Source organism: Mirounga angustirostris, unplaced genomic scaffold (assembly GCF_029215605.1).
Source record: "Mirounga angustirostris isolate CCGP_5_RB_7025 unplaced genomic scaffold, mMirAng1.0.hap1 SCAF_9, whole genome shotgun sequence".
NCBI lineage: Eukaryota > Metazoa > Chordata > Mammalia > Carnivora > Phocidae > Mirounga > Mirounga angustirostris.
Genome location: NW_026991717.1, coordinates 114,805,701 through 114,820,390, shown reverse-complemented (window position 1 = coordinate 114,820,390; position 14,690 = coordinate 114,805,701). Strand labels below are relative to the sequence as shown.

The window sequence follows — 14,690 nt, the reverse complement described above, 5'->3', positions numbered from 1 at the left end:
AGTCCACAGTAACCTTTATTTGTCTTGTTTCCTGAGTTTGCTTGCTCGACTCTTGTAATTAACCTGCACTGACACCTAGAATTAGACAGTGGTGGAGCTCACAACAAACCAATTATCAGTCTGCGTTGGCCAGTTTCTGGGTAGGTGGCTGTATTAATTCAAAAACAAATATCCAAAACTAACAAAGCCTAATCTTCCAAATTTTAGGGATGGGAAGACAGGATAAAATTCCATTATTTTAAAAGGACAGATTCATATTAGAAACATCTTGTTAAGGCTAGAATACCCTTACACGTCTTCTTGGTACTATGCCCATGTCAACCCAGCAATTCCGGTTCTTATCCTTGTCAACACCCAAAGGCCTCTTGCAGACAGATGCCTGAATTCTGATACTCAGGAGACCAGGTCAACAAGGAGCACGGAAACAATTCCACCACAGGCGTACTAAAGCACAGAAATGCCTCAAAGACTGCAGTCAGAAATGTTAGAGTGAATCAAATCGGTCCTAAGCAAGGGTTTGAGCTTTTGAAATAATAACAATTAAAACAAAACTTTTCTACTTATTATGATCATTCTTCTCTGCTCTTGCCACACCAAAAGCAAAGTATAATTAGCAGTATGAGTAATTAGTTGGTGACCAGATGGTATGGATGAAGGACACCACCTGAGGAGGCGGTGCAAATGGAAACAGCAGGGGTCTAACCAACGTGTCTGGGCAATGCCAACGCCATCCGGTGACGTCATTGTGTGAATTCAGCCATCTACGCACGCAGTCTGAAGACAAAAATAAATGGGAATGGACTCCCCAATGCCACTTCAGAAAGTGGAGCTGGAGGGGGCCCTCTGTGTGACCACCAGCCAACACCCACGCAGCCAAAGCTGCAGGGCCAGTACCTGTAACAGACCCCCTCAGTGCAGGGGTTGTGGACCCTCACGATGACGAAAACGTGCTGGAAGTGGGATCGGATGTTTTTTGGGCTGAATGGCTGTGCTCCCGGCTCTTGGAAAACAATTGTTACGATATCATTTCCAATATGCCGCTTCCGTAGGAGCTGAAAGAAAAATAAGCAAACCATATAAATGACAACACTCTGCGTTTTCCTCCCCAATTCCCTTATGTAATTGTACTTAGAACATTCATTATTAATCAGAACATATTAAGGTAGGTAATCGACACAGTTGCTGTCAGTATTTTAGCCTCTCTTATTCCCTCCCAGGAAGAATATAGAAATGAATATTCTGAAATTTGCATAAAATATAGAGCCCATTCAGGAGCAAACCAATATCTGGCATATTATGCCAAGTTCCAGCCTCTCCAAATTCTGTTTCCATAACAACAGTTTTGTTCCATTTTCACATAAGAAAGAAACTTGCCAGAGGGGAGATGTTTTAGAGAGGAGAATGGCGGAAGTAATTACAATGCAATTTATGTTCTGGTTTAATTCACTTCATTTAAAGAGTCGCTGGGGCGCCTGGGTGGCTCAGTCGTTAAGCGTCTGCCTTCAGCTCGGGTCATGATCCCAGAGTCCTGGGATCGAGCCCCGCATCGGGCTCCCTGCTCGGCGGGGGGCCTGCTTCTCCCTCTCCCACTCCCACTGCTTGTGTTCCCTCTCTCGCTGTCTCTCTCTCTATCAAATAAATAAATAAAATCTTTAAAAAAATAAATAAATAAATAAAGAGTCGCTAAGGTGTTTTCTGAGATGCTTCTTGTGTCACCAGCTGGGAATGCAGAAATTACTAATATTCCTAAAGCAGGTTAAATTTCAAGTTTAAACAGCTTTTCTTAATTACAGTGAAAGCTGCTTAAGACCACCTTCTGTTTCACATTAAATGGTGATTTGGAAACGTGGCTTTCGAATTCAGGCACCCCAAGTCAGGCTAGGCCAGTCGCTCTCTAAGAGGGGTTTATTAGATAGTTTAATTCAGTAGTGTGAAAAAAAGTTGAACAAAATTTGCATTTCTTATATTTATTATATAGAGGCTCTCACAAGGAGAAAAATAATGAAATATACCATTTAAATCAACTATCTGTTAGGTATAAACTTGCATTTATAAAACTTTTTTTTAAAATTCTCCAATGACTTTAACTTACACAAATTACATACCAGTAGAATCAGTGACCTAGTATTCAGCTGGGAGAAACAATAGCCTTTTAGATTAGGGTTGAGAATTGGGAGTTAGAATGTTCCACGAATGTACTTTTAACCTTAGGAATTTCAAAGCATCCCAAATTATCTTCTAATGAGGCCACTTATTTTCATTTCTAAACATGATATATTATTGGATGTTACAGAAATAAAGGCTGGTCTGTACTGCTATACAGAATATATCCATTATTAAACATTAATCTACTCAGGATCTTGGACACACCAAAAAAAAAAAATACAATTTGTCTATGTATTATGTCATTCCTGCACAGACGATGTCATTGTCTTTTTGATGCAATGTCATTCTTTCTTGTTTGATATGTAACACTAATGTCTTAGTGAGGGACCCAATTAGAAATAAATCCATCTATCCATCTCATATTATATATAATGAAAGACAGTATTTATAAACAAATTCCTGCCACAAGATTTTAAAAGCTGTTCTTTGTTTTTTTTTTTTTCCCAAGCAGAAAGTGATCTACATAGAAGAAATAAATTCTCTAGATAGAGAATTAAGATTTTTTTTAAAGATTTATTTATATGACAGAGAGAGAGAGAACACAAGCAGGGAGAGCAGCAGGCAGAGGGAGAGGGAGAAGCAGGCTCCCCACCGAGGAAGGAGCCCAATGTGGGGCTCGATCCCAGGACCCCGGGATCATGACCTGAGCCGAATGCAGACGCTTAACCGACTGAACCACCCAGGTGCCCAGAGAATTAAGATTTTTTAAGATGCAGCAGTACCAATTACTCTTTCATTCTGATTTAGGACCATAATAAAATGTTTGCCTTGATCGGACCTCCAAATTAAATAATTTAGACAGCTGTCCAACTCATGTCCAACTCATGCTGCTCAACACACTTCAACTAATTTAGGAGAAATAAACAATTAATTGAATTTTGTCAATTAAATTTTTTATCCTTCCATACATCTTACTTTCTCTGCTGAGCAATCAGGCAGAAAGAATAATCCTTTAAAGATCACCTGTGAATGTCCTGAAATTTTTTTTGTCTACTTACTGGTCAGAATAAGAAAAACGTATTTTTCTTACCATGATGTTTTCCTCTCTGGGTAATCTAGAACTTGGAATTTGCATAAAAAAACTGTCAACAAATTCCAGATCATAGACTTTATCCTAAATAGATTTATTTCAGATTTGTAGCTGATTCACTGCTTTGCTCCCTATTTTTGATTCCTTTGGTAATTATAAGAGGCAAAATTTCGTTACCTCTATTTGTGATTTAATCAAACCTGCAGTGATGAAGTGTTTGATTCCATCCGTGTTTGGTTAAATTCTGGGAAAGAGGATGTGATTCATTCTGCAGCTGGTTGTGTTCTGTTAGCACAACAGTTTACAATAACAAAATCTAGATCCATTTTAAGGTCAGAAGTAATACTGGACTGCTTGTGTTTATAATTGCTATTGAAAGGAGAAGCTGTTTGCTCTCTGGCTCTTTTAAATGTCAGTTTGGTATCATTTATTTTGACATATTTTTTAAAAACAGCAATGACCACATACTTTCTAAAATAATACTGTCAGTTTCCATTTTGCTCTGTGACAATCTGCCACTTCTAGGCTTCTTCATTTACTATGTCAATGACCACATTTTAGTAACAGGCATGGTGCTTTTAGATCTTTTTTAAAAGAAACTGTGTATGATGTACACGAAGGCCAATTGTTTTAATGTTCTTTGCTGTCTCCTGATAAATGTTAAGAAAAAACCTTTTTCTGAGATCCCACTGACATTTATTTTGGTTTTTCTCCCAGTTAGTATACCAAACCTCCTCTGAAATCTGAAATGACACATCAGTACTTTCCTGCTTTGTACCCTGGCCTCTTGAGATGGAATCTCACCCACTCATCCATGTTCTCTGCAACCCTGCAGGGTCACCTAATCACCATGATTTCAACTTGTTCTCTTCAGATTCCATGAAAACCTCAATCTCCGTGGGTGAAAAGCAAAGGATTAATTCCCAAAGCCATCCAGCTGGCTGTTAACCTAGAATTTGTGTCTCTTCATTTGTTTTCAGCTCATTTGCTATTCGTTATTTCCGCAGAGTACAAAGCTTCCGGCTGCCGTGACACGTGCAACATTAAATTCTGGTTTAAGATTTTACAAACTTGCCACTTAGGCTTCTGGGGGAAATGAACAAGGGCGAAGAAACACAGACAACACCAGGGATCTCTTACCTGTTGCTTGTTGTTAGGCGTGTATGGCAGCATGGTGGAAACGTGGAACATAATTTCATAGTCTTTGTATGTTGTGTACAGAGAATGGGTTCCAGTGGAGTCAGCTACAGTAAAAAAAATATTATACAATGATGAGATGACTATAAGAATAGGAAAAATAAAATAATTCACTTACAGAAAATCTCTCGGGAAAAAAAAAAGGGAAATGGTTTAGAATGAAAAGATGTTAGTATAAAATCTAGCATCGGTGTTTTTTTTTTGTTGTTTTGTTTAGATTTTATTTATTTGTCAAAGAGAGAGAGCGAGCACAAGTAGGGGGAGCGGCAGGCAGAGGGAGAAGCAGGCTCCCCACCGAGCAGGGAGCCCAATGCGGGACTCGATCCCAGAACCCTGGGATCATGACCCAAACCGAAGGCAGCCACTTAACCAACTGAGCCACCCAAGTGCCCTGAGCATTGGTGTTCTTACCCATTTTTTTGTATCTGATTCTCTTTGGTAGTCTAGTGAAGCCTATGGATCCCTTGTCAGAATAATATTTTTAAATATATAAAATATATATGATTTCAATAGAAATCAACTGTACTACAAAATAGTTATCAAAAATAATTTTAAAATGATATTAGATTTCTCTAACAAGTTTTAGCAACTGATCTAGTAACTACTATGATTCTGAAGTAGTGATGTACAATAAGCAATATTTTGAAGGATCTCCAAAAAAAATACAATATGAAAATATCTATGCTTTCTAACTTGCAATAAAATCATAGGTAGAACTTAAAACAACTGTTTGTTGCCTATATTCATAACTGAAGGAAGTGCTAAATTTTAGTTAGGGGGTCAGTGAAAATAATGTAAAATTATTTCCCATCCAAGTTTACACACCCTGAATTCTATCCAGACATCAAATGAAGAACATCTTTTCCAGAACTTCTGATTTAAGAGAAATGTTTTGTTCTTAAGAAACAGAAATTTAACAAGACTGTAACACTGAGTAACACAGGTATTCTAGCAATGTCCAACAATGTTTTAAGACTGTTCTGCTCTCACCTTCCTTAAGTCAACAGCAACCTCTAACCACTTAATCATTAACAAATCAATTGCCCACAAATAACTGGAAACCAGAGAAGAGAATTATTAATGGTCCAATCAAAAGGGAGTATCTTTAGTCTTAAAGGCCCTGGACTTACTGGCTGCAAAATGACAGAAGTGCGTTCATTCTGGGTAAACTCAAGCCGCCGTCAACCATACTGTTGAGGACCAGAATGCTTTACTCCATTTGAGAAGCTTCAAGACAAAGCCCCTGGCATATACTAAGAGGCAGTAGTTCTCAAATTTAGCATGTACAGTGGCATCTGGGGAGCTAGTTTAAAAGGCAGATTCCCATGCACCACCCCCAGAAATACTGCTCAGTGGGTACAGGGCTGGGCAGGGGAATCTAAAAATAAACACCCGTAGGGTGACAGTAATTCAGGAGCTCCACTGCCCTCAGGCACTGCCCCAAGAACAAACCGCAACAGTAGCTTGCAGATAGACTTATAGAAATGGTCTAGAGACCAGAGTTTCAACCTCAAGCTTCCTGGAGGACCTTAATTTTTGGAAGCGGACATTAAACGCAAAGGATTAGAAACAAGCTAAAGTGAAATAAAGCACAGACTACTCTTCAAAAATTGCAAAAATATGTACCAACATATAACTTTCCAAGAAAAAATATCCTCTAAATGCTAATGACCACCAACAAAAAAAACTACAAATTACTGCAATAAATAATTGAACTAAGACAGCTCCTGAGTATGAAGAACATATCTACTGTTAAGGATCATTGCTATAAATAACTCTTGAACTGATTAGTACATTTTAAAACCTTAAAGTGAATGTGTCAGCTTTGACATGTACTTACATGTGTTTCAAGTCAATTTTGAGCAAAATTAATGAACTAGAAAAGAGACTGTCATCTAGTATTCATGAATTACATTCCGCTTTCTACGTCTGTCTGATTCTAAAAGGATTACTGCCAGAGAGGAAAGCTGATGCGGAAGACAATGCAGAAGGTCATCTGCTTTTCTGCTTCTGGCCCATTCTCGCTTTCCTTTCTGCACACCTCATTTATGTCAGGTACGCTGCTTGACCATCCTTTTTCTGGGGACTTCTGGAAACCCCCAAGTTTTGCTGATAATTTAAAACAGTTTAAATAGTTTCAAAAGTTTCAGAGATGAAACGAGGGCTGAAATAATGACATTTTCCTTTCTGAGAAGAAAGGAATTCCAAATCCTGAAAATACTATGTACATAACAGAATTGTTAAACTTTATCAGAGAGAATGGAAAATGAATGTTTATTTTCTTAAAAATAAAGCATCCAATATTGCTATTATGATATTTTTAGTGACCCTGAAACCATGAAAAATTTAATAGCATGACAATCAGGAAAATGAAAATGACAAAAATCCTTTTTTTCCCTCTGGCTAAAGAGAATATATATTTAAAAATTTCTAAAGGGAAATACGCTTTGAGAAGAGTGAAAGGAAGATAACGCTCCTTCATACTTGTCAAGGAGCTGTAAAAGTTAAAAAGTAAATTCAGGCATCTTATGGGTCATCTCGATAATCACATGATCTGCCTCCAAATCATACTATCAGCAAGTGGCATCCACCCACTAATAAGATCGGCATTCTACGCAAAGTCCTAGAAAGTAAAATTTCTAATATTCAACATAGATGATAAGAAGGCACTGAATAATTGAGGAATGGTAACAGTGTATTTCTCAGCTGCTTTGAAAAAGTGTAGACACATGATAATATCGTACATTAGGCATTTCTATTTAAGATGGTATGAACTGGTTAATGAGTTTGTAGAGCAGTTTTAGATACAGTCCGTGTCATAATCATCCTTGACTGCTCTTTTGGGCTCAACGCCTTTACTTTTAGGTAGTCTGAAACTTCGTTGACAAGGTGTATGTGTACAAATCTGAATGAGGAAAAGTAATCAGACTTTTATAACAACCATTTCTCAATCACTAATAGATGTATCAGAGTTAAGAAAAGCTAGATGAAGGAAAACAAGCCTATGCAATTTGATTTCAGGAAAGTTCCTGGTTTTAAATATTTATGAGCACAAGAGAAAAGTAATCTCGTTAACTAAACGCACATAGGCTAAATAAAGTCAACAGAATGAAGAAAGCTTAAGCTCCGTTAATTAAATGTACTCACCACTACAGAACACATCAAAATACAAGATGAAATCAGATAGCTTGTAAGTCTCATTTTTATCCCTTTATTTAATTTGAAATATAATAATCGTCAGGTGGCTGCTGGGGACCATCCCTTGAAGGCCCCCTGATGTCTCATCCATGCAATCTTGCCTCAGGGTCTGGGGAACGCAGAAGTCAATGCTCAGAAACACAGCCAGGGCCAAGTACTGACCTCTGGGACAGCAGCACGGATTCGAGAGGAGACACACTTTGGCCTTCGTGGTACTATTTCACTCACTCACTAGTGGAGTATTTGGGGAAGTCAAGACTTCCACCTGCTCTGGCATCTATCATGTTTACTAATAATTTTTCAAGGTACATTTAGCCGTGGCCAGGAGATGGGTTCTTTCACTTCAGTGAGGGTCAGGATCAAGAAGAGTCTGTCGTCCTGCCTTTTGCCATGACAGGTGAGTCCATACTGTGTCAGCTGAAGGCCTGTGTGTGAGTGTGCAAGTGAATGCACCTGGGACTCGAGGCTTCTCAAAATCAGTAACACACGGAGAGATGAGGAAGGTCGAGACGGTGGGGGCTGGCACTTAGGAGTCAGTCACTACTGTTTTCTGCCAACGACTCACTTGGCAAGACACCTGCAGTTACCTGATTCTCAATTTGGAAGTAAGATCTGAATTTGAATGACAGCAGCATCATTTGCTAAATGACCACAAACAAATCACTTCACTTCTCTGTCCACTGATGCTCTTGCTGCTGTGAGGGTTACATGAAATATGTATATGAAAGTACTAGCCCATAAAAGATGCTCAGGATAAGGATTAGAATTTAGAAATTTGTGCAGCTGAGGTATAAAGGGTAGTTTCCTTAAAGAGGGACCTTTACATATTTTAATTCCTTTGCCAAGTGCATTCCAGGAACACTCAAAGGAAAAACCTTACATTGTAACACAGGTCAAAGTTAAGGAGGTGAAAAAAGAATCCTTTTCTTCATCAGTGTCTAAACTCCAAATGGCCCCTTGCATGTGCAGAGCATTTAAGCAATGCTAGTTTTATCCAGTTCCCTATCAAAGTTTAAATATTCCAAATAAAAAAGGACTTATTTTCTTTATGAAAAAACTTGTATCTCTTCTAAGACTCTGAATCTCAGTGGTTTTTGTAACACTGCTGAAAAATGGGGGAAGCAACAAGCATTCACTAACATTGCAGCAAATTAATGAAGGTTAAGGCTTTGAAGGAATGCTTTACAAAGGGCTTCTAAAATCTATGTTCTGCCTTGACAAACTAGCCTCATCCAGGAAATGATTTCCCAAATAATCATCCATATGCACAGCTAAAAATGAAGGTGGTCTCCAGCTTTCAAACAACAAACTGCTTGGTGGGAAGTTTATTCTTGTATTTGCTGTAGTGTGAGGGTGGTAATTATCTAGAGGTTATGTCACCCAAGTGAGGAGACAAAGTAAGGAGAGAAAAAAAAATCCACCACTTGAAAAATGTCTTCATTGCAGAACTGTTCCAACCCCTGACACATCTGTAGCTTGTTTGCAAAACGACCTTATTTCTGAACCAGGAAAATGGACTTTGTATGAAAAACTGGGAAAAACAAGAAATGGTTCAAAAGCTCCATCGATCCTTCCTAAAATCTGAATTGTAATACATAACAAGCAGAGCCATTTCTCGAGATGGCTTGGGTAATGTGAACCCAAGGGCTTGAGAGAGGGGGAGACACATCCAGGACACAGAACTCTGGGCTTTGCTGTACTTAATTCTACATTTATGCTTTCTCTGAACACTTAACCACAGCGCTAGGATCTGTTCTACCTCCGCCGTGCTTCCTAGCCATCTAACCTTGGGCATGTCAATCTACAGAAGCCAATTCTGTGAAATGGGGATAACCGGTACCTAGCAAGGCCTGTGAGGGCTGCACGAGAAGACAAATATAAAAAGTATCTGGAACTTGTGCTTCCAGCCATAAGAGTACTTGGTACAGGACTTGTTCTCCCATTATAAATAACTAGAAAAACTGACAAAATACCTGAAACAACTTTTTTCAGACATTGGATAGTGATCCAAGAGAAAAAAAGAGCCAAAGAAGATGAGTCCTCTGATTCCCACCAGGTTCTCTACCTAGAGGTACTTCTGGAACAACAGTACAGAGCATGGCTTTGAAGAGGGAAGCCAAAACATACTGGAGTTCAGGAAGCCTGAGGTAGCTGATATTTGCTGGGCAGAGTACCAAAGAGGAGGAAAACTACACAGTGAAAGAGGTTCAGAAATCTGCATAAGGGTCCCCTTGAGTCTTGGGATGAATAGTAAGCTGCACACAGAGAGAGTAAGATTCCAAAAGCCAGGCAAAGAAAACTATTAGGGTAGTGTACAGCATGGTGACTAGAGTTAATAATACTGTACTGCATATTTGAAAGTTTTGCTAAGAGTAGATCTTAAAAGTTCTCATCCCAAGAAAAAAATTTTTGTAACCTTGTTTGGCAACACATGTTAACTAGACTTACTGTGTGGTAATTTACAATATACACAAGTATTGAATCATTACATTCTACACCTGAAACTAATAGAATGCTATATGTCAATTATACCTCAATAAAAGAAAGACAGAAAAACTATTCGGCAAAGAAAAACTACCAGAGACTTGGAAAGCAAACAATTCTCACAGTTCACATAAGGTTGGAAGACTGTCAAGTTCTAACCAGCCACAGTAAAGAGACCTCACTGAATATGCAGGTATTCAGACATAAGAAAAGTCATGCCTTAATAGTAGAGCTAAATTAGAGGATAAAGAACTGCTCTAGGTATGCTTTAACAAAGCTTAAGAACAAGATTCATTACATCAAGCTGTGTTGTAAGTAACCTATCTGCCCACCAAAACAAAGCTCAACAACACTCCTTTTAAAGACGACAAAATCTAGACACTCAGCCATAAAACATTCGCAACATACACTCTCTAATCAAAAGTAACCAGATGCATGAAGCAGTAAAATGTCACTCAAAAGCAGGAGAAAATCTGTTAAATGGAGACCTCAAAGGATCCACAAGAATGAGAGAATTGGCACAAAAAAAACCTTAAAACAGCCATCATAAATATGTTCAAGTATTTAAAGGACAACGTGAACCTTATGAGGAGAAAGAGGGAAAATATAAGAAAAGAGGACCAAATGCAGTTCTGGCCCTGAAGGTGACAATATCTGAAATGAAAATTTCACTGGACTGGATTAACAGCAGATTAAGACACTATGGAAGAAAAGAAGAACACACTGAATTTGGAAGATATATTAACAGGAATTATCCAAATGGAAGGATAGGGAAAAAAAAGGTTAAAAAAATCAAATCAATAGAGCCTCATTACCCCCATGGTATCCTAGTGAGTGATCCAATGTATGTGTAATTGGAGATTCAGAAGATGGGGACAGAAAAAAAAATAAAGAAATCAAGATTGGCGATTACTATTTTTATTTGATGAAAACTACAAATCCACAGATCCAATCACATCTACACTGTCAAACATAAAGGAAATGATCCTTTGGGAACACTTGAACTGGAAAGCTTTCTCTATCTCTCTTTTTTAGAGTGGGTAGGGGCAGAGGGAGAGGGAGAGAGACTCTTAAGCAGGTTCCATGCCCAGCACAGTGCCTGACTTGGGGCTCAATCTCACGACCTTGAGATCAAGACCTGAGCTGATATCAAGAGTCATACACTTAACCAACTGAGCCGCTCAGGCACCCCAGCATTTTCTCTTTTTAATGATTATATGGAAAGAAAGGGTTTCCTGACACAAAATAAGTTTGGACAAAATGTGGTGAGATGACCTCCTAGCACACAGAGCCAAGTCTCATCTCTGGGTGTGCCATGGCCAGTGAGAGGCTGCTGGGGTATGCAGGGGCTGGCTTTGACCCTGTCGGCTTGAAGTAAGAGAGATAAATATGCAAACTGCCTCTTTCAGGGCTGCAGAATAGAAATACTCTCTGACTTTCTGTTCCCGGGAGGAAACTTGACCCTCTGAAAGGGCAGAAAAAGAAACTACAGACTCTTCTGCTCATCAGCTTTGCCCTGAAAGGTTACAGGGGACTTAAAGGAGGGCACCGCAGCGAAAAGGAACCCTTCGCTGCTGAACATCACAGAACTGTGAAAGTGTGCCATCAGAGACAGTTTGCTAATCCAGGCTCACCCCCCTCTAGCCTTCATGGTTATTGGGATTTTGAGGCAAAATATGCACAAAGTGCTTATTTTGCTTATTCTAGTTTCTTACTTGATGCCACATTGCTTAAGCATGGTCTTGTTATACATTTCTCACATTGCCTTTCCTCATCAAGAAGTGGCTGGGAATGTGTGAATGCACAAATAATATTCTTATCAATTTCTAATCTGGCCATTCATGCACAAAATCGGGTGTTTATACGGTCCACAATAGCCAAACTACAGAAAGAGCCCAGATGTCCATCAAAGTATGAATGGATAAAGAAGATGTGTGTGTGTGTGTGTGTGTGTGTGTGTGTATGGAATATTACTCAGCCATCAGAAAGAATGAAATATATGGAAATATATGGAATATATATACATATATATGTGAAATATACAGAATACATATATATAATGGAATATTACTCAGCCATCAAAAAGAATGAAATCTTGCCATTTGCAGTGATGTGGATGGAGCTAGAGGGTATTATGTATGCTAAGTGAAATAAGTCAGAGAAAGGCAAATACCATATGATTTCACTCGTATGTGGAATTTAAGGAACAAAACAGATGAACCTACGGGAAGGGAAGGAAAAATAAGATAAAAACAGAGAGAGGCAAACCATAAAAGACTCTTAACTCTAGGAAACAAACTGAGGGTTGTTGGAGGGGATGGGGTAACTGGGTGATGGGCATTAATGAGGGCACTTGATGTAATGAGCACTGGGTGTTTTATGCAACTGATGAATCACTAAATTCTACCCCCATGAAACTACTAATATACTATATGTATAAAAAAAAATAACCAGGGTGCTTATTATATTCTCTTCCCAGACCCTTTCATATAGCTCTTTGTGGTGAGGATAATTTATATAACACAACAAATTGGGACAATATGAATGAAGCTTATAGGGCAAATGTCAGAGTCTCTGGAAAAGAGGAGTCTCATGGCATATTGAGATTTAACATTTTATGCAGTTGCAAGCAGAGTATGGAATGTTAAAATAATATTTAAGAGTTGAGGCTATTTATGGGCTTTAATAGTCTCTCTTGCATGTCGTTTCCAAGTTGGCAACAGCAAAACCATGGCAACAGGAAATTCTTCCCTACAGCGGAGTTTATGAATGCTTTTCTGTTTTCATGACTCAACTCCTTATTTAATTTCCTGTGCAGAAAATCGGAGAGATTACTATAGACTGCAATACAGATGTGCTAATCCAAAGACCCTCTCAATGAAAAACAGGTCACAGGTGTCCGTGGATGGATTTTGAGGTAAAATTTAAAACTGCCTCCTCACAGACACACAGCAGACGTCAACCTCCTCTAACCTAAATAGATACTTGAGAACTTAACTATGTTATTAATGACTTGGGGAACGGGAGTGTACAGGTATGTTCATGTACTTGTATGTTCATGAGCCATAGCTAAAAAAAAATTCTTCCATCATTGTGCTTTTAATCAACTAATTTCAGGAGCCAATCTAATACCAAAGCTAAGAAGCCTATTTTCTTAGGGATTCAATTAGACTATGAATAATAAAAATAGAAAATAAGCAAACAAAGGCCCTCACTATTACTAGAATATAAAAAATGAGTAAGAAAACCATATGAAGACTGACTGCATAGATAAGCATGAGGATTACGAAAGAAATTCATGAAAGTAAAAAATTCTAGGGCTTACGACCATGTGGTTATAAGATTCTGGAATCTGAAATCACTCTAACATTCAGTTAAATATAGTGAAATTTATGCAACACTATCCAGGAGCCATTCTGCATGATTTGCACCCACCGCTCTACTACTCCGTCGACACTTCTGATAACGCGATTTTTTTTTTTTTTTAACCAGTCCAATCCTAGCTATTTTGATTATAGTCTTCAATTGTTTCGGTGGCTCATCCTCCCTCTCCGACTTGCTCTCCCCTATCAGCAGCAGTGTTCTGCGGTAAATGGCAATGTTGTTTTATGGGCAATTTAGCAGATGAACATCAACACAGCAGGAGGGAAATAAGCCTAGCAGGAGAGTATAAGTATTTCTTACTTTTGGTGTCAAGCTGTGCACGATACTTCTCAAATCCTTTGAGCCGAACACGTTCTCCCAACAGCTGAAGGAATTCCTCAAACGCCGGGCCGGCTGACTCATTGTTATACATCTCCTCTTCAGTGCTCTGTCCAGCTCTGCAGTACATGATGCCCACCTTCTGCTGATAGTTCAGCTGTGAAGAGAGGCAGTACATGCATATAAATGTAGGCAGGTCCACTATGTCCCACTTAACTGCTCCTAACTCCTGTAGGGCACATGGCCATCAGAAAGCTAACATCTCTCTTCTCTTGAAATCCTTCTGTTTCAATTTTTCTGTCTCTACTCCAAAAAATACAGTAGAACAAGCATCCACAACTATAATCTTCACAAGTTAAGAGAAAAAGCCAGAAAAATGAATTAACACTTTCTGTATGTCAAGATCATGCATTGTTAGAACAGATGTTGATACTTTAGGGAATTTCTCTGAATGGATTACAAAGTACAAAATGAGGCTCTAAAAAACAGCTTGGCAACTAAAGGTAATTCCTTTTTAATCATCTTCCCCTTTTAGGGCTTTACAAATTTAAAAGCAGAGGTCCACTTTACAAAAGATACTTTAATATATATTGTTTCACACTAAAAAGCCCATAAATATACTTGCAAATTCTAGGGGTTTTTTTTTTTGGTAAAACTGGATTTCGATTTCACTCCCAATGCCATTTTTCCAATATCCTAAATTATAAACCTCAGTTATATCTTTGTTAGAGCACAAGCATCATCAACAATATACTTTTCAAATATTTTTCTAAAAGATGAGTGCCTGAATAGAAACTTTAAAAGGGGTTTCATAATGGCAAATCAGCTAGTGGCAAATATTCCTTCCTCAGAGACAGTAAAAAAAAATCATTCAGGAGATTTAAGTATCATGTAACATTAATCAAAATATTTA

The 14,690-nt window shown here is 38.4% G+C and overlaps 1 protein-coding gene across 2 annotated transcripts in view; it reads right to left on the bottom strand.

Moving 5' to 3' along the window:
* The window catches only part of SIPA1L1 (signal induced proliferation associated 1 like 1), a 135,905-nt gene that overhangs the window by 80,551 nt on the left and 40,664 nt on the right, over window positions 1-14,690 (bottom strand). For both annotated transcript variants that reach the window (XM_064571275.1, XM_064571277.1), the window contains exons 4-6: window positions 13,760-13,934; window positions 4,337-4,440; window positions 895-1,052 (exon numbers count right to left, since the gene is read on the bottom strand). In XM_064571275.1, the coding sequence (XP_064427345.1) occupies window positions 895-1,052; window positions 4,337-4,440; window positions 13,760-13,934 (437 nt within the window). The remainder of the gene's footprint in view (window positions 1-894; window positions 1,053-4,336; window positions 4,441-13,759; window positions 13,935-14,690) is intronic.